Source organism: Euleptes europaea, chromosome 18, assembly GCF_029931775.1.
Source record: "Euleptes europaea isolate rEulEur1 chromosome 18, rEulEur1.hap1, whole genome shotgun sequence".
Taxonomy (NCBI): domain Eukaryota; kingdom Metazoa; phylum Chordata; class Lepidosauria; order Squamata; family Sphaerodactylidae; genus Euleptes; species Euleptes europaea.
The window spans coordinates 29786331-29808644 of record NC_079329.1 but is presented as its reverse complement, the minus strand read 5'-3'; the positions used below and the strand labels follow the sequence as shown (position 1 = coordinate 29808644).

Sequence of the window (22314 nt, the reverse complement as noted above, 5' to 3'; positions counted from 1 at the left end):
CTAATTATGCCCTGTCAGCAAGGAAAGATTTCTTAGTTGTTCCCTTCCCTGTGCATTCTCGCAAGCCCATTGTTGACTACCCTCCCTCCTTTGGCGACCTTTGGGGCACCTTGCCAGCAGGCTGGCTTGCAGCAGGATTGTTGCTGACCAGGAGTCTCCTGCCTGGAGGTGGCATAGAGGAACAAAGGAGCATACAGCAGGGAGTTCCAGCAGTAGTTGCAGGTGCCCGGGAGTAGAGGCTTGCATACTTAACAATATTACTTAGACACATTGATGGCTTGGGGGGGTGCTTTGCATTTGCATTGCACCTTAAGGCAAGGCAAACAATCAAACAAAAACACTGAGGCGGAGAGAGCTGAATGCAGTCAGCTCTTCTGGTAGAAGGGTCCTTGCAGGGAGAAATCTAGCAAAAAAAGGCTAGCAGGCATGTATATAACTAGCATTGATTGCTGAGAGCAGAGTTGCAAGGCTAAAATAGAGCATTAAGACTTTTTGTTCCTCTTCCCCTTGTTTCCCAAGGGGAGGGAGTACCTGGTTGTTTATTAAGTTCTTACAAAGCAGGCAGGTATTCATATGATAGAGACAAGTGGCGTTTGAGCAAGTTAGATCAGGGAGCAGCCTTATGCAGGCTGCCATTAATAATCAAAGACAGTACACATTGTAGTATGCATAAAGCATTGAGGTTTCTTAAAGGAGAGAAAGTTGAACACTGTAAACAGAACAGAATTGGTGGGGGGTTACTCTTCTTCCCGGTTCTCCTGGTTGGTTGGCATGGGTCAGAATACAAGACTGTTAATGAATACCATGCAATGTGTATCACAAGATCACAAGAGGGGAAGGAAGAGACCCTTCCAGTGGCGGTTTGCTTCTCCACCCCCCTTCATAACCCAGATAGCCTTGTTAGCATGCCAGGGAATGAAGGAGCTAGGTTGAAACAAACAAAAATCAGGACTTTTTCAAGATTTTCAAAAATAAATTCAAAAGAAAATGAACCCAGCTTAAAATCTGATATTTCTCTCTTCAAAAAAAGGTCCAAATTCAAAACTTCAAATCAACTTCAAATCGAGTAAAAACTCCACTCGACTTCAACATTAAAAAAATTGATTATATTTCTTTCCTTTAAAGAGTTCCAAATTCAAAAATAACAGTGCTTCAAAGATAAAAGTAGATTGGATATCTTCTCCCCCCCTCCTTTCCTCTGAATACATGAGGAGGAAAGGATTGTTTCCATGCGGTGCACCCCATGCCAGAAGGCTGTGTGGCACCACTGGGCATATGCAGAGTGCACTTTGGAAGCCGGGGTGGGTTCCAGTTTGTCTAAAGAGCGAGGGGAGGGAGAGCAATGGGGCTTTCCCTGTTCCTAATGAGATTTTGGTGAGTCTTGATACTCAGGGGTTATCCACACAAAAATCAAATTCCAAACTGTTTACCAAATTAAAGCAAAAATCCATCTTTTAAAAATAGAGCACCTGGGTTTTACGTTTAGTGAGGTCCTGGTGTGAGTTTGCTAAAACTGAGCAAATCACAAGGTTCTTACAGAGCTTAAGTTGCAAGCAAGCATGAGAGCTTCCTCCTGAGGAAGGATCAAGGGTGAGAACTAAAGGGTTACCAAAAGGGACTGTATCTCTGTGCACGTGCAGAGTGCACGATGTACATTGAGCTGCATTAATGGGATCTGCCATGGCAGGCAAGAACCAAAATGTGCAACTAGAATGAGAGCTTGGGGGTTGCTTCAGGGGGCTAGAGAGCCCAGGTTGCTGTTTTCCTGAAACAACCCTAACATTTTGGAGGAACAAAAAGATAAAAATGGGGGGGGGGATCCTATTGCTTGGATTACAGATTATTACCATGTTGGATGAATTCATTCAGCTGCTGCATCACTTAGGGTTGCAGCCCCAACTTATTTTTAGTCACCACTCTCGAGACCATCTTATTCATGTACACTTCAAAACTTTTCACTGACCTTCTTATAACAATACAATCCTTTTTGGCCGCTGCTTATGGGCTGCAGTCCCAAAGCATTAGCCATACCATTCTTTTATCTTTTATATTCTAAACACCTTTTTTCCTCACACCATGTCAACATACTTTCACCTTCATGTTTCTCCAACACAGTAATAATAGCTATAAAACCGAATGAAGAGGGGCTGGGAGCTGTGGGGGGAGGTTGTGGGGGGGGGAGGGGCAGAGCACACGGGGCTCTCCCCTTCATTATTCACTTTTCACATATTTACACAGACAGCATCGAGGTTGACAAATATACTATTATGTAAGACTTTTACTGCGCAGTAAAATTAACTTTATATTTATTCTACGAGCACATGGAAATAATTTCCTCTTACTTTCCCAGGTACCTTGGGAAAGCATTCATACAGACACACATGCTAGTTTCACTTGCAAACATACAGGCACTTGGGGGAGCGCACTCCCTTGCATATTTCCATTTGGTGCCCCATGCCAATTTTGCGCAAACCGCATTGTACTTTTGGGGAACCAAGGCAGATGTTTCTGTGAGATTGGCCGGATCTTCACAAAAGCATGTACCCTGAATATCGATTTATCATATTTACCACACACACAACTCTATTTCCTGTAGGAGAAAAACATGTTATATAATTATCCTTTTCCTGTGCCAGATAGACTTCTCTGACCCAGGGAGGCTTTATTACAACTGCACATCATGGCTACTTTTTACACATATTCAGCATTACATTAGAAAGACCAGGAGATAAAGAGTCCTCCCTGAGGAGGCTTGCTTTCCTTTATTAACCTGCGGAGAAAGGGTTAAACTTGGGCTGGTGCTGGTGCCCTTCTATTCCCTACAGAGGGAGCAAAAATGATTTACTTTACCATTCCCTTAGGATGGGGAGGCAGCATTTTCTTTGAACATGGTCTGGACTTCTTAATTCTTACTCAAAATATAGGGGGGGAAACATTCACACATGCATTCACTCACACAAGGGGGAGAAAAGGAGGGATACTCAAGAAGCTTGGAATATCCCAAGTTAGTTCCAGCGGCTGCTTGGAACAGCATTTTCCTTTAGCATGAAATTCAATGGTGTCTGATCGTACTTTCAAAGCTACTTGAGCTCAGCCTCGCATTCTGGTGTTCCTGGGGCTGTAGGTCAGTTAGTAACTTTGCAGCGAGCTCTTCTCAGTTGGGGAAGAGGCTGCTGGTTCCCTTTGTCAATTGAGAGAATGGTGATCCTCTGCTGTCCGGTCTTTTTTTTGGGGGGGGGGGGGGCAGACAGTAAGGTTTTTAATAATTTTGTCTTGGGTCAGAAGCTTCTGCTGGAGAGACTGAATTTTGGCTCCTGAATGGTCTAGTTCCTGTTGCAGAGAGGTGATCCTGCTTAGAGCAGCAATCAGCACTCCTTTTACCTGATTTAATTCTTTTTGTGTTTCGAGGAGAGCATGAGATAACTCATTCCTCTCTTTTTCTAGTTCATTTTCTACTGATTTTAGTTTTTCATTTTCTTGTGTGCTGGTTCCTGATTTTTCACACATTTCCTGGTACTTAGGTTGAGAGGTTTCACAGTGCTTACTAAAAGCACCAGTTGCCCGGGATCTAACTGGGTTGCTGTTGCCGATACTGCACCCCGAAAGACCACCACGGGACCCACCCAATTTTGGCAGCCATTTCTTTAATTTGTTGTGGCTGGGGTCACTGTTCAATTTCTCTGCCATGGTAAACTATAGCTCAGGGAAGGGCAGGATCACTCTGGCTGATCCGTGTAAGGCAAAAACAATGCTTCTCAGTGGAGAAAAGGAGGGGGGGTTTGAGCCTGAATTGATCTCTTTGGTTTAAAATGCCCCCTGTGGGTTTTGCAGGATGGCGGGGGATTTGGCAACAAGTTGCCCTTTTTATTTTCACCGCAAAGGAAGTGGGTTTGAGTCAATCAGGGCTCCTTGGATTTTCTAAATCGCTGGCTGTGGGTTAGCAGCTCAGCACGGAAGGAGGGTTCAAGGATTCAAACTGAGCTACACTTTAACTTAGAGAGAGAGCAGGCGCTGCCACCGCCTTTTCTCCTTACGCTGGGGGTGATTTTCTGGGACTTGGCTCTAATATTCCCTTTTAAGGAGGGTGAGCCTGCCTTAATAGGGGAGATGTTACCTTGCAGATCCTCTAAGGAGAACCTGCTTTTTTTCTTTTTCCAATGTGGTCATGGTAGACCTTGCACTAACTTTCTGGCAGATATCCTAAGGGAAACTGCTGGTTTCAAAACTGGGAAACGCTCCTGGCTGTCCCTCTAAGGAAGGAGAGCGCGTTTCTGTGCTTACGGGAGAAGGTTCCGGCTCGCTTCCCAAGGGAAACGGGCTCCTCTCAGCACATTTGATTGGTGCTTGCGGGAGACGGTTCAGGCTCGCTCCTAAGGGAGACGGGCTCGTCTCAGCACATGGGGACAACCTTTATCAGAGGAATGTCCTTCAGTCGCGGTAGCGCTCCTGGCACTCTCCTAAGGGACGGGTGCACGCTCCACTCGGGAACCCTTCTGTCGTGGGAACGCTCTTGGCAAACTCCTAAGGGACGGATGCACGTTCCACTTGGGGACCCTGTATTAGTGGCAACGCTCCTGGCACGCTCCTAAGGGACTGGTGCGCGTTCCACTTGGGGATACTCCTGGCAGAACTCCTAAGGGAAAACTGCGTATCCCAGCCTAGCGGGAGTGGCCACTCCTCCGTCCTAGGTCTTTCTGGGTGATTTCAACCCTATGCTGGGGCGCTTCTACTCGCCCAATAACCTCACTCCGCATCCAGGGTGAGTGAAATAATATTCAGCAGGCAAAGCCTGGTAATGGTGATGTGGGAGAGGAGAGGAGAGATCGTTTCCTCTCGAGCGATTTCTCAAGGGGGGGGGAATATTATATTGGCCTACGTGTAGGTGCAGATGTCTACGTGCAACCCTACTCTGCAACACCCAACCCAGACAGCCGTTCAAATGGGGAGTCTCCGAAGAGAGGTGGTTCCCAGGGCAAAGCCGTTCAGTCTGCTTGCTTTGCTGAGAAGATAGCTCAGCTGGCGGCTAGACTTAGGGCTGAAAGAATGAAGGGGGGAGAAGCCAACCCACAAGATAGCGCTCACTAGAGCCACACACTCAGACACACACACACTGTCGTTTTACGTGACAATTGATTTTTTGTGAAAAACTGGTCGAAATTCAAAGCGTCTCAAAAACTTTTTCCTACGTCAACACGCTAAATACACACGTGCCGACTCGCATGTATTCAGACGTGTAGGAGTGCCCGCATTCCTCCACCAGTAATCTGTTAGCCGAATTGCTCCTTTATATGGGGAAATTAGCTGAGCAATCGGCAACTATGTATTTTTAGAGCGGTATCGCACTCAACTATACCAGAATCCGTTTAATGAGACGTTTGAATAAAGACAGAGGCTAGGAGTTCCAAATTAAACAGTGTTTATGTATTCAGGCATTCAAATGGTGCATCACAAGCATACAAGAAGCTAGTAAATTAAAGGCAGTAGTACAGGGAAATTTGCCAATTTGGCAGGATATCGTAGACCCAATATATTTACCTTATCTAGATGAGGTGTTGTCCAACTCACGCAGACTATAAACAGATTGAAAAGGAAGACCGAGATGGGGGTGGGGGTTCCCGTGGACTTGACCAGCAAGGCGGGAGGGAGCGTGGTAAGGCTGCGCAGACCAAACCAACAGAGTAACGGCAAAGGTGCCAGGAAAGACCTAAGGTGCTATGAATGGGCCAGGGGTATCCTAATTATACTGTTTTCTGGGGGCGGGAAGAGGGGGTTTGACCCCTCCCAGGTTCCCAGGTGGCAAAAAGGTGGACAAAAGGATTAAGCTGTGTCTACCGGGGCAGGGTAGTGAGAATTTGGAAATCTATTATAATTCCAATGGCTTTCACAACCCGAGATGGTCAAGAATCTTTCTGCTGATGGGATTTACATTCCGGAACAATAGGTGCGATCTGTGCAAATGTCCTGGGGTCTCTGCAGCTGGACAGGAGGGATGACTCATCTGGATATCAGGATTACTGCTAACGACTCATTGAGCAACGGAGGAAGTTGGGAGGGGGAGCAGCTCGCATTGGGTACGTGGCTGTCAGCTCTCTGCGAAATGGCTGCTTCTAAAACAGAGATGTACAGGAACATGGCTCCTCTCAGGTTCACAAGAGACAGCCCTTTGCATCTGGTTCCTAGTAGCTGGTTGCCCGGGCTGGCAAGAGCAGCTGTGTCAGTTTCAAATGAGTCGCGCCGCGACTGCCCAGTAGCGTTTGAGGCAGGCGTGCGGCTAGAAAGCAGTCTGTGCGCTTGCATACCGGGTTGCCAGGTCCAGTCCTGGAGATTTAGGCAGGCCCGTATGCTATCACATGCTTTTCTTTACAACTAGGAAGCAACCTGGTTACATTAAGCAGTGGTTGCAAAGGGTTAGCCATGTTAGTCCAAGCAAAATAAAACAAAATCAGTGATATTCTTTCCCCCTTACTTTTGAGATCTGCACTCATAGTGTAATTCACACCAAGCCTTGACTCCTTTCTTCCCCCCACCTGCCCTATAAAAATCCCTCAGTATGGGTTTCCATCACATACTTCTCTGAAGAAGTGGGCTGTGGCCCACGAAAGTTGATATTGAAATAAGAAGAGTTGGTTTTTATATTCCTCCTTTCTCTACCACTTAAGGAAGAATCGAAACGGCTTACAATCACCGTCCCTTCCCCTCCTCACAACAGACACCCTGTGAGGTAGGTGGGACTGAGAGAACTGTGACTAGCCCAAGGTCACCCAGCTGGCTTCATGTGTAGGAGTGGGGAAACCAACCTGGCTCATCAGATTAGCGTCCGCCGCTCATGTGGAGGAGTGGGGAATTGAACCCGGTTCTCCAGATCAGTCCACCGCTCCAAACCACTGTTCTTGTCCACTACACCACTCTGCCTCTCATAAACATTGTTTGCCTTTAAGGTGCCACGAGATCCATGTTTTGTCAAGCTGTGGGCCTTCCCGGATGCAGTAGCAAAAGCAATGTGTGATGTCTTATTGGTGGCAAAATGCTTATCCTTTATCCAGCTTAGCGTTTGTTCTGATTTCCAGAATGGATGTCGGAGGGGGTGGGGGCCTGCGAGGATGCGACTGTCCTGCAGTTCCGTTTTGTGTTGTGTCTTTTGGTTAGCGTCTTGAGTCTCAGGGGGGAGGTACCTGCAGTATGATTAGTCTTCAGCTCCCTTCCCTTTGCCAGCATGGTTTTATTTCTGTCCTACTACCCCCATCCATTAACATGTGGATAGAACATCTTCCCATGGCTTTGTTACCTGGGACTGGTGCTTGCTTTCCACAGAGGATACATTTGGTAGGGGCACACTCTGGACTGATATCACAGCCATGCTTACCAACTTAAACACACATGAAGCTGCCATATACTGAATCAGACCCTTGGTCCATCAAAGTCAGTATCGTCTATTCAGACCGGCCACGGCTCTCCGGGGTCTCAGGCAGAGGTCTTTCACATCACCTACTTGCCTGGTCCCTTTAACTGGAGATGCTAGGGATTAAACCTGGGGCCTTCTGCATGACGAGCAGATGCTCTGCCACTGAGCCACAGCCTCCCTACTCGGTCTTCATGACACAAGAGCTACACGCAGGCCCACTCACAAAGGAGACTGACACCAGGGCGTTGTATGAAAATTGTGCCTGTTCCTTAACATGTGACGGTTGAAATGGCTTTTGCCCCACTTTCCTTCCCTCCCTGCTTCTTCCTACTCCCTCAAACCACTTTAAATCATCCTTAACCGTCATCTTTCCCAAGTTACTGCTCTGTCGAATTTGCATGGGGCTCTGCTCCGAGGGTGAGGCTGATATGGGTGGGGGGAGGACTGAGGAGGCGTTCTCCAGAGTCCCTCCCTTTCCTAAGAAAACGATCTGGCAGATGAGCAGAGAGAGGTCTGTCTGGGGCTGTCAGATTTCCCATCCCTCGGAAGACCCCCTTCCCCCGGAGAAGCTGATAGAGTTGTGGTGAGTGGTCCGTCTTTCTCTCCTGCCCTCCTGGCAAGTGGCGGCGGTTTGCTCAAATTTCTTTCGGACGCGGTGAGCCAGAGGGATGTGTGTGCGTACTGGAAAATGCTTTATTTTTAGGCTTTTTGAGGATGGCCTAGAAACGAGAGATGCTTTCAGAAGTTCTTTTGTTGTGTTTAACTTCTCAGAACTCCGTCCTTTCGCTTTCGATTTGCCCGGATGGTTTTCCTGCTTAATAATAATGCAGACGAAGGTCCCTTCTGGGTGATGTGGCGGGTACCTACTCTCTCCTGTCTTGCAAAGAAATTCCACATGGGCTGGCTTATTTCAGCTGATCCTGAAAATTTTGCTACCGTCTGTCTTGCCCCCCCCCCCCATCTTTACTACCTGTGTGTACATGAAGCTGTCGTTTGGTGTATCGAAACTGCCTCTCCTGGCTGGCGCCTCCATTCATGTCTCAACATGAATGTCTAAGTGTAGAGTTGAGCTATTTAAGTATGTCCCCAACATGGCAATTTTGTGTGTGTGGTGTTCCTCCTCTTTCTGTCTTTTTTTTTAAGAAGGGGAAAAAATGCAGGAGAACTTCATTCTAAAATAAGAAGGATTAAGTTTCATTCCCAGGAATTGTCTTTCATATAGATTTGAACCCCTGATAGCCACAGTTAAAGGGCAAGGTTGTTTTTTTAAAAAAAAAATCCATTAAATAGCTACCATAATAATGAACATCAATATTACCATAACAGTAGCAATGCTGTTAATATTGATGTTAATAATAATCTGTCGCTCTTAATATTTTATTACATTAATATTGATGTAAATAATAATCTGTCACTATTAAAATTTGATTGCAACATCATCACTGTACCAGCTGTTTTCAGATTAATATAAGCCAAAAAAAAAAAAAAGCCTCTGCCCTGAGGAGTTTACAGGGAAGGCAGAGATTTCAGCATATTGGCAGTTGTACAACAAACCAGTTGCACCAGTTTCCAGGTGTTTGACTCAACGTGTGAACAAAAAAAAGCACCAGTAGTATTCCAAACTTTTAAAACTACAATGTGTTAACTTCCACAGTTTTCTTTTGCCAGTTGTAAAACATGTGCTTTTCCCCTGCTGTTTGCTGCATCGATTTGCCAGAGTCCTTTTTCTTCATCTCTGTGTTGCAACCAGATTTGCGTTCAGATTGACATGCAGACAGTTTGCAAGTTTAATGGACTGCTGCAAAACACAGAACTATTGAAAGGGTGGCCAGTTGCAACTAAGGACTGGTTCTCACACACTTTATTCGCATCGCTTGAAGACTTTGAGCCAAAACGAACAAACAAAAAAGATCTCTTCCCTTTGGAAAGTTATTGCATTTGAGATGGTGTCAGGTGGTGATGAAAATTCTGTCGGTGGCAGCTGAAGACTTGGTTATAGATCAGCGCGGCGGCCATGTGAGGATTTTACATTAGTTAACTTGCATATACAAGTCTAAATATGCTGTCTTAACATGGCCCCTGAAATCCAGCACATACAAGAGAATCCCTCACAATCTTCCATTCTCTCGTATTGACATGTGGAACCCTCTGCCACTAGAAATAGTACGGCGATCCCAATAGCAGGGTTCCAAAGGGTTAAAAACGAAAGTATGCCATGTGAGATATATCTTTGCATATTAAGAAGCTGTCTCTCATCAGTGACTGCCTCCTTGGGGCATGGTCAGTTCAGAGGGCCCATTAGAGGGATGTTTTAAGCCGCATGGCTGCAATGAATTGGATACTTGTCACTGTATGTCAGTGGTTCCCAAAGTGGGCAGTACCACCCCCTGGAGGGCAGTGGGATTACCTCGAGGGGCACTAAGAGGCAAGGGGGCAGCAGGGATCGCCAGAGGTGGGCCCCTTCAACAGTGTTGGATAGGGTAGGGGACGCTGGGGTTGAGTTTGTGGGACCAAGGGGGCAGTGGCCCAAAGGTTTGGGAACCACTGCTGTATGTAATTCAAAATCATTTTGCGTTATTACCTATAAACAATGCTTAGCGCTGTTACTTCAAAGTTCTAAAATGTTCACAATTTGGCAAAAGTTATATGGACTCTTGCTATGCTACCTTTATGAGAAATTTAGTGTTCCTATTGCACATCTTCCAGTGTGCAAAGTAGTTCTTTTATTTAAGAATGTATCTCCTAGAACAGGGGTGTCAAACATATGGCCCGCAGGCCAGATCCAGCCCCTTGAGAGCTCTTATCTGGCCCGCGAGCCACCTGAGGCAGCCACCCCCTCCACTCTCAATCTGGGCTGGTGAGGCATGGCCCGGCCCAACCAAGTGGCATTTATTCCTGCCCCATATAACAATTGCGTTCGACACCCCTGTCCTAGAACCTCTCAGCCAAATGACCTCTGAAGCATCTGCCCCTATAAATCTGGGGATTTAGAAACCACTGAACATGTTCTCCTGAACTATAACTTTTACACAATACCTCGTTCTAAGTTTATTGAGCCCCTCATACTGAGAATGGGACCCAACAGGGAAAGAGAAAATATCGAAAAGCTCCTACAAGATAATCCTTCAATCACCTCTCAGGTAGCAAAATTTTGTACGGCAGCAATGAAAATTTGTTGCCATAGAGTAGTCTCTTAATCCAAATGGCAGATGTAACTTGGATGTTATTTATTTTATTATTTTTTTATTTTTTATTAAGTGATTTAAGACTCGAACTGTAAACCTTTGTCGGTAAGACTATTTTAGTCCATGTATTTTGGGCCATAAATAAACTATCTATCTAGAAAGGCCTCTGAAGCACATTGAAGCCTGCGCAGTAGATCAGGGTAAAGGACATGTCCTGTACCATATTGATGGCTTGAAAGTTACCTTCTGACTTTTTAGGAAGTTGGGATTCCCAATATGTATTTGGAGCGTTGTGGGAAGTGGGCGGTATCACGTCTGGTACGGGAGGGAGTCCCTAATAGCTTGAGTTGCTGGATTCGGACGGCAAGAAATGGAATTCTTGATTGGTACAGCATGCAATTAAAACTTCCTGTGTATCCAGGCTTGGCTGGTGTCCTTGGGTGTTGGACTCCCTAGAGCAGTGCTTAAATTTTCCTTATGGTTCTTTCTTCTTCCAGAGCAGCCATGGAGGTGGTGAACATGATGGAGCAGCCCATCAAGGTGACAGAGTGGCAGCAGACGTACACCTATGACTCGGGGATCCACTCAGGGGTCAACACCCAGGTGCCATCGATCAGCAGCAAGTGCTTGGTGGATGACGACGACCTCTATGGCAAGCAATACACCATAAAGAAAACCACCACCTACAGCCAGGCTGGAGGGGCGTCAGCCCAAGCTCAAGGTACTTAGAATCATAGAGTTGGGTCATCTAGAACCAACCCCCTGCACAATGCAGGAAATTCACAACTACCTCCCCCCACACACACACCCAGTGACCCCTACTCCATGCCCAGAAGATGGCCAAGATGTCCTCACTCTCATCACCTGCTTAAGGTCATAGAATCAGCATCTAGCCTCTGTTTCAAAACCTCCAGGGAAGGAGCGCTTAACCACTTCTCGAGGAAGCCTGTTCCACTTATTTCTCTACTTCTGTTTATGTCGTGCACCCCCCCCCCCCGCGCAATCTGTTAGAGCAGGGGGTCCCCAACGTGTGGTGCCTGTGGCCACCATGGTGCCCGCCCGCACTTTTTCTGGCACCTGCCGAGTGTTTAGAAAGTGGGTGGGACCAAGTTGGGCTTTTGCCCAGCAAGGCTTCTGATTGACTATTGGAGATTTGATTGGCTGTGCAGATTATTTTGAACGCTGCTTTGGCAGCAGCTGCACAGCACAAGGACCTGCACAGTGTTGCCGAAGTTAAGCTGTGGCAGTCACTTTGTGGCTGGCTCCGCCTCCTGCAGCAGCCATTTTGTTGCTGCGCACATTATGCCCAGTCAAAATTCCAAATGTGCCCACTGGCTCATAAAGGTTGTGGACCTCTGTGTTAGAGCCCTGAGGTTTTTGCAACACGTATATTTGACATGCTGGTGTTTCAGTCTTTTTAGAAAATTTAAAGATTGTCACACATTAAAAAAGAAAAAAACGTAGTATTAAAACTGACTCTGCAGCATAAAAGACTTTGCAACATTTAAGCTGCAAGCTAAGGAGCCCTGCAGTACTGCAGTCCAAGTTCTGCTCACGACCTGAGTTTGATCCCAACGGAAGTTGGTTTCAGGTAGCCGGCTCCAGGTTGACTCAGCCTTCCATCCTTCTGAGGTCGGTAAAATGAGTACCCAGTTTTCTGGGGGTAAAGGGAAGATGACTGGGGAAGGCACTGGCAAACCACCCCGTAAACAAAGTCTGCCTAGGAAACGTCGGGATGTGACGTCACCCCATGGGTCAGGAATGACCCGGTGCTTGCGCAGGGGACCTTTACCTTTTTAAGATGCAAGCTTTCCCTTCTCTTAGGTTATTCTGCTTTGGAGGCTACTGTTAGGAGGGAAAAAAGCCTGCACTGCCCTTTAAATAAAAGCCCCTGAAGGGAGTTGGCCTGCCGTGGTTTCCCAGGGAGTTTCACAGAACAGGCGCTGCAGAAAACAGAGCTCTCCTGGAATCCCAGTCCAACCACTACACCACACTGACTCTCTTGGGAAAGGGAAAGGGAGTGGGGAAGGCAGTGTTTGGTTTCTCCCCTATATTGCAGTGACATAAATACAAAAAAAAAAAATCTTGAGATTATGGGATGCTGCAAAGGCAGCCAGCTCTCTCTTTCCCAGGCTTGTCCTCGCAGCCCACAAATCCACTGTGCTGCAATGATTTCACTACCCCACCCCCCAGTCCCTTTTCTTTTTTTTAAAGACGCTCTTGTGCAAGCCAGCCCCCACCCACTTTCCCTCTCCCTTTTATTTTTTTTAATTAGGCAGCTCTGTGTTAACAGCAGCCTAATCGTGCTGGCTAATTAACTCCTGCCTTATCTCTTCACTCATATGCTAAGTGTTCCCACTCCTTGTAGAGCGGAGGCTGTTCCGTGAATCTCTCTCTCTCTCTCAGTGTGGCAGATAGGAATCCTGGGTTGGGAGATAACATGGCTGCTCTTCTAGGCTGATCGTGGCCTACCCCGTCCTCTTTTGCAGCCGATTTGGAGTCTCAGCTCGCCATGACCCGTGCCCAGCGCATCCGGGCCGCCATGTACCCGGAGACCGTGGAGGACCGCTCGCTTCTCATCAGCACCCAAGTCGAAGGGCAACAGACGAACGTGCAGCGGCTGGCCGAGCCCTCGCAGATGCTCAAGTCGGCCATCGTGCATCTCATCAACTACCAGGATGACGCCGAACTGGCCACCCGCGCCATCCCTGAACTCACCAAGCTTTTGAATGATGAGGATCCGGTAAGGCAGCACATGGAAGCTCTGGTGCTTTGAGAAGAAATCGGGGGAATGGGTAAAGCAGTTTTCCTTCGCAAAGCACAGCCAGGAACTCAGTTGGCCATTCTCTAATCCTGTGTGTAGGATGGGTGCAGTTGTAGCCGACTTCATAAAAGTACCGAAAAAGAAAGGGCTGTGTTTCATAGAATCATGGAGTTGGAAGGGACCACCAGGGTCTTCTAGTCCAAGCCCCTTCATAATGCAGGAAATCCACAACTACCTTCCCTCCACACCCCCAGTGACCCCTACTCCAGGCCCAGAAGATGGCCAAGATGCCCTCCCTCTCATGATTGCCTAAGGTCATAGAATCAGCACTGCTGACAGATGGCCATCTAGCCTCTGCTTAAAAACCTCCAGGTAAGGGGAGCTTACCATCTCCCAAGGAAGCCTGATCCACTGAGGAACCACTCTAACTGTTAGAAAATTCTTCCTAATGTCTAGACCAGTGGCTCCCAAAGTGGGCAGTACCACCCCCTGGGGGGCAGTGGGGTTACCTAGGGGGCACTAAGAGGCAAGAGGGCAGTAGGGGATGCTAGAGGTGAGCCCCTTCAACTGTGCTGTTGATTACACTAATTTACAATAGATTAAGCTGTGGCAGCATGCTGGCAAATTTGGTGGAAACTATCAGAATTTTTTTCCAGACTTTGAAGAGCTGGTACCACTGGATCATGTTCATCAGTTTTGTTGAATAAATTTCATCTAAAAAGTTTGATTTTGAATAGATGTGCAATTAATTGTTACTGTTTTGAAATTTTATTGTTATTATCTTCTTTAGTGAGTCATGCAAACCTCTATTTTGAATAATGCTTTTTATAGGATAGGGTTGGGGGCGCTGGGGTTGAGTTTGTGGAACCAAGGGGGTGGTGGCCCAAAGAGTTTGGGAACCCCTGGTCTATATGGGAACTCTTCTGATTTAATTTCAACCCCTTGGTTCTGGTCCAACCTTCTGGGACAACAGAAAACAACTCGGCACCATCCTCTATATGACAGCCCTTCAAGTACTTGAAGATGGTTATGTGGCAGAATTCTGTTTGTGCGGCAGAATTCTGTGAAGGCACAGAGAAGCTGAAGACTGTGGTTCTGGCCACAGGTAATTCATTACTGGGGAGGGTTGTCCCTGGCCCACATTGTTGAAAAAGATACTCCTAGATGTGTGTGGGTAATACCTGGTGGAATCAAAGAAACCAGAGGAATTGCTGAATAAGATTTCCAGTTCTTGTACAGTATGCATCAGCAGAGGGATTCCTTTCTCTCTCCTTTGGTCCTTGACCTTCCTGTGACTTGCAAAAGCGAACTCAATTACACAAAATAAGAAATCAGACTCACTTTTTTTTGTAACTTAGACAGGACACAGCATTTAGGGGTGTGTTGTGCAGAATAACCACAGGGGCAGTCTAGCTTCATGGAGCTTTGGTAATCAGAGTCAAGCAATGGTGGAGTGGGATTAGAACTCAGTGCTCCATGGAGCCAGGCCACTGTCATTCCGCCATGTCATGAAGTTGCCAAACCGACCGTTTCCCCTTCCAGGTAGTGGTCAGCAAAGCAGCCATGATTGTGAACCAGCTCTCCAAGAAGGAGGCGTCCCGCCGCGCTTTGATGCAGTCTCCTCAGATTGTGGCTGCGGTGGTGCGCACCATGCAAAACACCAGCGACCTGGATACGGCCCGCTGCACCACCAGCATTCTCCACAACCTGTCCCACCACCGCGAGGGCCTGTTGTCCATCTTCAAGTCTGGGGGCATCCCGGCTCTGGTGCGCATGCTTAGGTAATCTGCAGCCCTTGCCCTGTCTCAGGGGAAACAAAGAGTGTGGCTTATGAAATAAGCTTGCCTTGTCATTAGAAGTGCATGTTTGCAGTCTGTGTGTACCGTTTCCTTTCTCTCCCTTTGATTTCTCCAGAGCAAACAGCAGTGGTTTCCCTTTGGAGGATTAATTTTATTTCTATACTAATAAAAAGGTATCCTGTCTCAAGCCTTCCTGGAAGTTGTGTATCTCTGCCTTTTTGAATAAATCCCCACCCACTCGGCACTTTTGTATGCCCAAGAGCTTGTGAAGAAGTAACAGAGTAGCTAAGGGGCTGTGTCCTGGCACTTGAAATGGTTCCAAGTGCATTATGTACTCTCTATCTACCCAGGGACTTCTGTCGTCTTGAAAGTGTTGCAACGCCAGTGTATTTAGAAAACTGCCTCATCCTTTTAACTGGAGATGCTGGGGATTGAACCTGGGACCTTCTGCATGCAAAACAAATGCTCTACCACTGAGACATGAATTCTGTTCAATACCCTTTAGAGTTTATCCTCAAGAAGCAAATGGTGCCACATTGGGGATGATTGCTCTGGAACAGTGCTTGGGTTGATGTGGGAATGCTTCTCAGACCATTTCAATGTTGGCAAGAAGAAATATGGAGGGACTGGTAGCATCTTCCAGTTGTGCACAGACTGCCGCTGTCCGCAGCTATGGGAGGGCTTGCTCCAAGTACGCTTCAGAAGGGCAAGCTCTGTAGCCATGTAGTTCCAGTTCACCTGGGTTGTAATTGTCCAGTTTTGTTTGTGCCAGACCTCACATCCCAACCCTGTGTTCAAGAATCTGTGCATAAGTGTTTGAACATTTACGAATAACGTATTGGGTGTTTGGCCTAGGTTCAGTATCCTTACTTGGGGCTGGCTTGGGAACAGAGTGGGCAAAGGCTTAAGCCAGTTGGTGGTTTTTCAGTCATCCCCCCTTTTTAAAAATAACTGATTTGCCCTGTCTTTCTTGGGGAGTGTGCTGATGAGTCTAAATAAGAGAACTTGTCTCCCTTGGCCTGCAGCTCTCCCGTGGAGTCCGTCTTGTTCTACGCCATCACCACCCTTCACAACCTGCTGCTGTACCAGGAAGGGGCCAAGATGGCGGTGCGCCTGGCCGACGGGCTCCAGAAGATGGTCCCCCTGCTGACCAAGAATAACCCCAAGTTCCTGGCCATCACCACGGACTGCCTGCAACTGCTTGCCTATGGGAACCAGGAAAGCAAGGTCAGGAGGGTAAAAGGGGAAGGCTGCGCCCACTAAACTAGGAATACCTCCTTTGCATGAATAGGCGGGGGAGTTTGTTTTGTTTTTGTCCTGGCAACTTTAATTCAGCGTGCATTCTCAAACTACACGCGAGCCTCGTCTGTGTGAAAGGTGCTTCAGGTTGAGGTGTGTATTCTTCTTCCATCCACCCCTTTCCACATTTTCAGTCTTGATTTTTATAAGCCTCCGAGCTGTGAGTTTATTCCATTGCGAAGGTGGGGGCTTAGGGGAGAGCATCAGAAACGGTCCGTGAGGCCCTCCCCACCCCCGCCGAACATCACCCTGGGAAAGGCTGTATAATTTGGGCAGTGGTGAGGAAGGGGAGAGGGAGATGAGTTGTGTGTAGGATTGCCAAGTCCCCCCTGGCCATCACCACCGTGTTCTCTTGCGTTTTCTACAAGGAAGGAAAGCAAAAGTGGATTTCACCCTGAAATGAGAATGTTTGCCAGCTTTGGGTATAAAATGAAAAGAAGAGCTGTAATCTGGGGTTTTTTTTGGGGGGGGGTCGAATAAATGCATGAGGGAGGAGGGACTGTATCTTCTATAGTAGCCTGGCCTTAAACTAGGGTTGCCAGGTGTGTCTCTCTCCCCCCCCCCCCCCGCCACTGGTAAGGGATTGGGGGGGGGAGTAGGGTTGCCAGACCCAGACTGGGAAACTGCTGGAGGTGGAGCCTGGGAGGTCAGGGAATTCAGTGGGGTACAAAGCCACAGAGTCCACCCTCCAAAGCATCCGTTTTCTCCAGGGGTACTGATCTCGGTAGTCTGGAGATCAGCTGTAATTCCAGGGGGTCCCCAGGTCCCGCCTGGAGGCTGGCATCCCTAGCAGTCTGCCAAAGTATGTGCCGAGTCCTGTAGAAACTGTTCAGATGAGCTGTGCTCAGACATGACAGCCATGTGGACTTGGGGGGGGCAGCAACGACATGCAGACCTTCCCAATGCAGGCGGTCGCTGTGCCGTCTGAACAGAGGGGACTTGCATATTTGCATGCATGTATCTGGAAAGTGGCCACTGGGTTTTCCAGGCTTAGCACATGCAAAAGCTGCGCCCACATACAAAAACATAACAAAGTAAAATGCCACATTAATTCAGTCCCCTAAGCAGGAGGTCTTTGAACCTGTGCCAATCCAGAGCCAAAAACATACTGGATAACACACCCATGTTCAGCTAATATGGCAGCCACATGTTTAGGGAGCATCGGGTAATGTTCTTCTGATACGCACAGTTGCTGTGCTGTCCCTGAACATAACGTCTGAGAAGGGCTAGGAATAGACCTAGTTCTAATTCCAGAAGAGAAGGGTGTCAGTGCTAATTAATCCCCCCCCTTCTCTTCACAGCTCATCATTTTGGCCAATGGCGGCCCCCAGGCCCTCGTTCAGATTATGCGCAGCTACACCTACGAGAAACTGCTGTGGACCACCAGCCGCGTCCTCAAGGTTTTGTCCGTCTGTCCCAGCAACAAGCCGGCCATTGTGGAAGCTGGTGAGTAACCTCAAAAGCGGCTGAACGCTTGGGTGTTGTCGGGCTAAGGTGCTTCTCAAACACCTACATCAGTGGCAATCAGCCGCACCCTTCCTTTTGTCTTACATGAAGTGTTAGTTTGCAACACGGTCTGGAGAGAGCTGTGCTGTGGTGATCGGCTTTCACGCCCCTGGTATGCCTTGGAGGTCTCCCATCCCAATACTAGCCAGGGCTGACCCTGCTTAACTTCTGAGATCTGACAAGATCAGACTCTCCTGGGGGCTATCCGGGTCTTTCTTTCCATGTTGAATAACCCCTCCAATCTATACTTAAGACTGTCAAAGCAAGTAAACTGTGTGTGGCTTTTATTTATTTTAAGGGGAATACTTAGTTCTCCAGGTAACCAAAAGTACTGATTTCAGTGCGTATTATTTGTGGTGATAAGCCAAAAGAAGCTTGTGGAGGGGCCACTTGGTGGTTTCTCATTCAGGCCCCGATCAGTTCCAGCCTACCTTGGCTCGGCTGTTGTGATCACATCTGGTGCTTCCAGACCAATCTCTAGGTCCTACCACAGTCCTGCTTATAGCTCTTTTGCTTTCTGCAAGCAAGAATCATACTCCAGCCTGGATGGAGAGTTGGATTTTGGTTCTGGGTTCAAGTCTGTCTTTGCCACCGACTCATGAAAGCCGACACTTCTAGGTCAGGTCCAGCCGGCTTGCTTGCTATATTGCACCCAGGTCCCCTCCTTGTTACAGCCCCCATATCAACAAACGTCTGTCCATCATCCCCATCGAAGCCTCTTTTAGTGGTCAGCGGGTATACCCTCCTCCTCCCATTTTCACCAGTAGAAAAGCTGGTCGGATCCAACCCCCTCGAACATGATCCTCCGGGCAGTATCCATCTTTAGTTTTTGCATTGCGTGCTTAGTTATTGGAGGCATTTTATTAACAATAAGAGCTCTATGCCAATAAAGGTGTCTGAATCTAACAATAAGAGCATTTGGCCTCGCTACCCTCTTACAACCAAAAAAATGAGCAAGGTTTGAGTCCAGTAGCATCTTCACGATCAATTGGATTTCCACGGTATAAGCTTTTCAAGAGTCAGAGCTTCCCTCGTCAGACTCTTGGAAGCTTATACTTCGGAGATCTAGTTGGTCTTTAAGGTATTACTGGATTTGAATCGTGCTGTTCTCCCGCAAACCCACATGGCTACCCCCCGGATAACTGAAAAAAGTAGTAACTCGTGTTGCAGGATTGTTCTGAAACCTTTTCTTAAGTGTACAATTAAATTACTACTTTGTTCTGTTAGCAAGGCATTCATGTAAAAAAAGTTATAAAATGGTGATTGAGATATCTCATATCAACGTGTTTCAGACCCTTAATTTGAGCATGTGGGTTTTTTGTAGCATGTAGTGAGTCCCAATGCTTGAGGGAGAGGCAGGTTTAGAGAGTTTGGGCGAAAACGCATGGTCGCTTTCACTGAACTGCGTTTTCACTGAACTGCGTTCGATCCTGGCTGAATCCTGACTGAAACAGGGAATAAAGGAGGCTAAAGTGACCATGCGTTTTCGCCCATTGTCTTGCGGGATCAGACTGTGTGTTGGTGCTTTTAGAGTCTTTCGGCCGTCTTCTGGAAGAAAGGAGGGAATGTGAAATTGAGAGATTTAAAGGCTACAGTAGAGGTTTAGCGCTGCCTGAAGGTATCCTAAGGCCAGTTGGACAGCCCTGTTTAGGATACCGAGGCAAGGCATCAGGAAGTGGATAACCTGGCTTCCTCTCTTCTCTCCCCCACTCCCCATGACAGGTGGCATGCAAGCCCTGGGGAAGCACCTGACCAGCGCTAGCCCAAGGCTGGTACAGAACTGCCTGTGGACTCTGAGAAACCTCTCAGACGTGGCCACCAAACAGGTGAGTAGACCAGGGCGTTTGGGCTCTCAATCAGTGTTTCCCAGGATCTCCTCTGTCGGGCCCCATTCATAAAGCCCTCCTGGTCTCCTTTTGTTGAGCTGCTGTGGGCTTCTGATCAGTCACCGGCTTTGCTGGAGGACCCTTCTGAGAAGGGAGTGTAGGGCAGTAGGGCAGGGATCCATTCTCCAAAATTGCAAATCCTAATGTCATCCCTCTCCCAACCCCCCCCCCCCCGCATCTGGGTGGCCAGAAAGCAGGATGTACCCTCTCAGTGTGTAATGTAGACTTAACAGTGCATTCCTAAGCAGAATGGCACCTGTCTAAGCCCACTGAATTCAGCATACTTAGAAGTGTGTAACTCTGCTTAGGATTTATGTGTAAGCTTCCGAACAGGAGGGTTTGCAGTAAAGTTGTGTTAAGGGGGAGAGAGAGTTGTCGAAATGCTTGCCTGGTTTTCCTTTTCCTAACTAGACATTAGGAAAAACGTGTAGCACCCAGTGACCTTTCTCCCTCTGCTGCTCTTCCCATCCAAAACCAGCGTGGTGTAGTGGTTAGAAGCGGGGGACTCTAGTCTGGAGAACTGGGTTTGATTCCCCACTCCTTCACATGAAGCCTGCTGAGTGACCTTGGACTAGTCACAGTTTACTCCAAACTCTCCCAGCCTCACCTACCTCACAAGGCGTCTGTTGTGGGGAGAGGAAGGGAAGGAGATTGTTAAGCCGGTTTGATTCTCCTTAAGAGGTAGAGAAAGTCGGCATATAAAAACATAACTCTTCTTCTTCCTTCTGCAGGAGGGCCTGGATGGTGTCCTGAAGATCCTGGTCAACCAGCTGAGCTCGGATGACATCAACGTGCTGACCTGTGCCACCGGCACCCTCTCCAACCTCACCTGTAACAACAGCAAGAACAAGACCCTGGTGACTCAGTCCAACGGGGTGGAGGCCCTGATACACACCATCCTCCGGGCAGGAGACAAAGAGGACATCACTGAGCCTGCCGTCTGTGCCCTGAGGCACCTCACCAGCCGGCACCCGGAGGCCGAGATGGCCCAGAATTCTGTGCGGCTCAACTATGGCATCCCCGCCATCGTGAAGCTGCTGAACCAGCCCAACCAGTGGCCACTGATCAAGGTATGGCTGGAGGGGAGGTGGGAGCAGTCGAGCATTTTCCTGTGTCCCATTGTTAGGGCTCCTCAGTTGCCACATGGCCTGCAGGAACCTGAACCTTTCTCATAAGCAGTGCCTGGGATATATATTTACTTCATTTATACCCTGCCTTCCTCTCCTTTGCAAAGCAGTGCACTTCATTCTCCTGTCCTTCCACTTTATCTTCATAACAACCCTGTGAGGTAGGTTAGGCTGAGAGCTAAATTGTGGAACTCCCTGCCCCAGGATGTGGTGATGGCTGCCAACTTGGAAGACTTTAAGCAGGGAGTGGTCATGTTCATGGAGGAAAGGGCTATTCATGACTACTTGTCAAAATGAATTCTAGTCATGATGCATACCTATTCTCTCCAGGATCAGAGGAGCATGCCTATTCTATTAGGTGCTGTGGAACTCGGGCAGGATAATGCTGCTGTAGTCATCTTGTTTGTGGGCTTCCTAGAGGCATCTATTTGGCCACTGTGTGAACAGACTGCTGGACTTGATGGGCCTTGGTCTGATCCAGCATGACCTTTCTTATGTTCAGTGAACTCTGGGCCGGTCAAAATGCTCAGGAAAGTATTATGGAAAAGTCCCCTTAATGCTGTATGATATCATATTGCAGGTGAAAAATCATAAGTGACTGGCTCCTTCCATCCAAAAACCATCACCTATATAAAGAGAGCCAGCATGTTTGGGGAAGTGTTTTTAATCCCATCCCTCTTTCTTATTCACTGCTACTTTGCATTCATGGAAGAGTGTTTTTTTAATCTGAAGGAGCGTTCCATCACATGTTAGCTGCTTGAATTGTGAAGCTGTATGTTCCCATTCCCTGGCCTAACCTGGATAGAGCTAGCTTGGGCTGTCTTTTCAGATCTTGGAAGCTAAGCCCTGGTTAGTACTTGGATGGGAGACTGCCAAGGAAGTCCAGGGTTCCTACGCAGAAGCTGGCAATGGCACCACCTATGTTCGTCTCTTGCCTTGAAATCCTATGGGGTTAAGAACATAAGAAAGACCATGCTAGATTAGACCAAGGTCCATCAAGTCCAGCAGTCTGTTCACACAGTGGCCAACCAGGTTCCTCTAGGAAGCCCACAAACAAGACAACTGCAGCAGCATTGTCCTGCCTGTCTTCCAAAGCACCTAATATAATAGGCATGCTCATCTGATCCTGGAGAGAATAGGTATGCATCATGACTAGTATCCGTTTTTACTAGTAGCCATGAGCCCTCTCCTCCATGAACATGTCCACTCCCTTTTTAAAGCCTTCCAAGTTGGCAGGCATCACCACGTCCTTGGGCAGGGAGTTCCACAATTTAACGTAAGTCGGCTGCGACTTGACAGCACTTCACTCACATCTTCCCACTGGTTATGCCGCCTCACACATTCCT

At 47.8% G+C, this 22314-nt stretch overlaps 1 protein-coding gene across 1 annotated transcript in view; it reads left to right on the top strand.

Annotated features, from left to right (window-relative positions):
- Positions 1 to 22314, top strand: part of JUP (junction plakoglobin) — a 95256-nt gene that overhangs the window by 59120 nt on the left and 13822 nt on the right. Inside the window, exons 2-8 of the mRNA XM_056863301.1 lie at positions 11085 to 11308; positions 13077 to 13330; positions 14894 to 15132; positions 16176 to 16377; positions 17751 to 17895; positions 19678 to 19781; positions 20573 to 20911. Of these exons, the coding sequence (XP_056719279.1) occupies positions 11092 to 11308; positions 13077 to 13330; positions 14894 to 15132; positions 16176 to 16377; positions 17751 to 17895; positions 19678 to 19781; positions 20573 to 20911 (1500 nt within the window). The 5' untranslated portion in view covers positions 11085 to 11091. The remainder of the gene's footprint in view (positions 1 to 11084; positions 11309 to 13076; positions 13331 to 14893; positions 15133 to 16175; positions 16378 to 17750; positions 17896 to 19677; positions 19782 to 20572; positions 20912 to 22314) is intronic.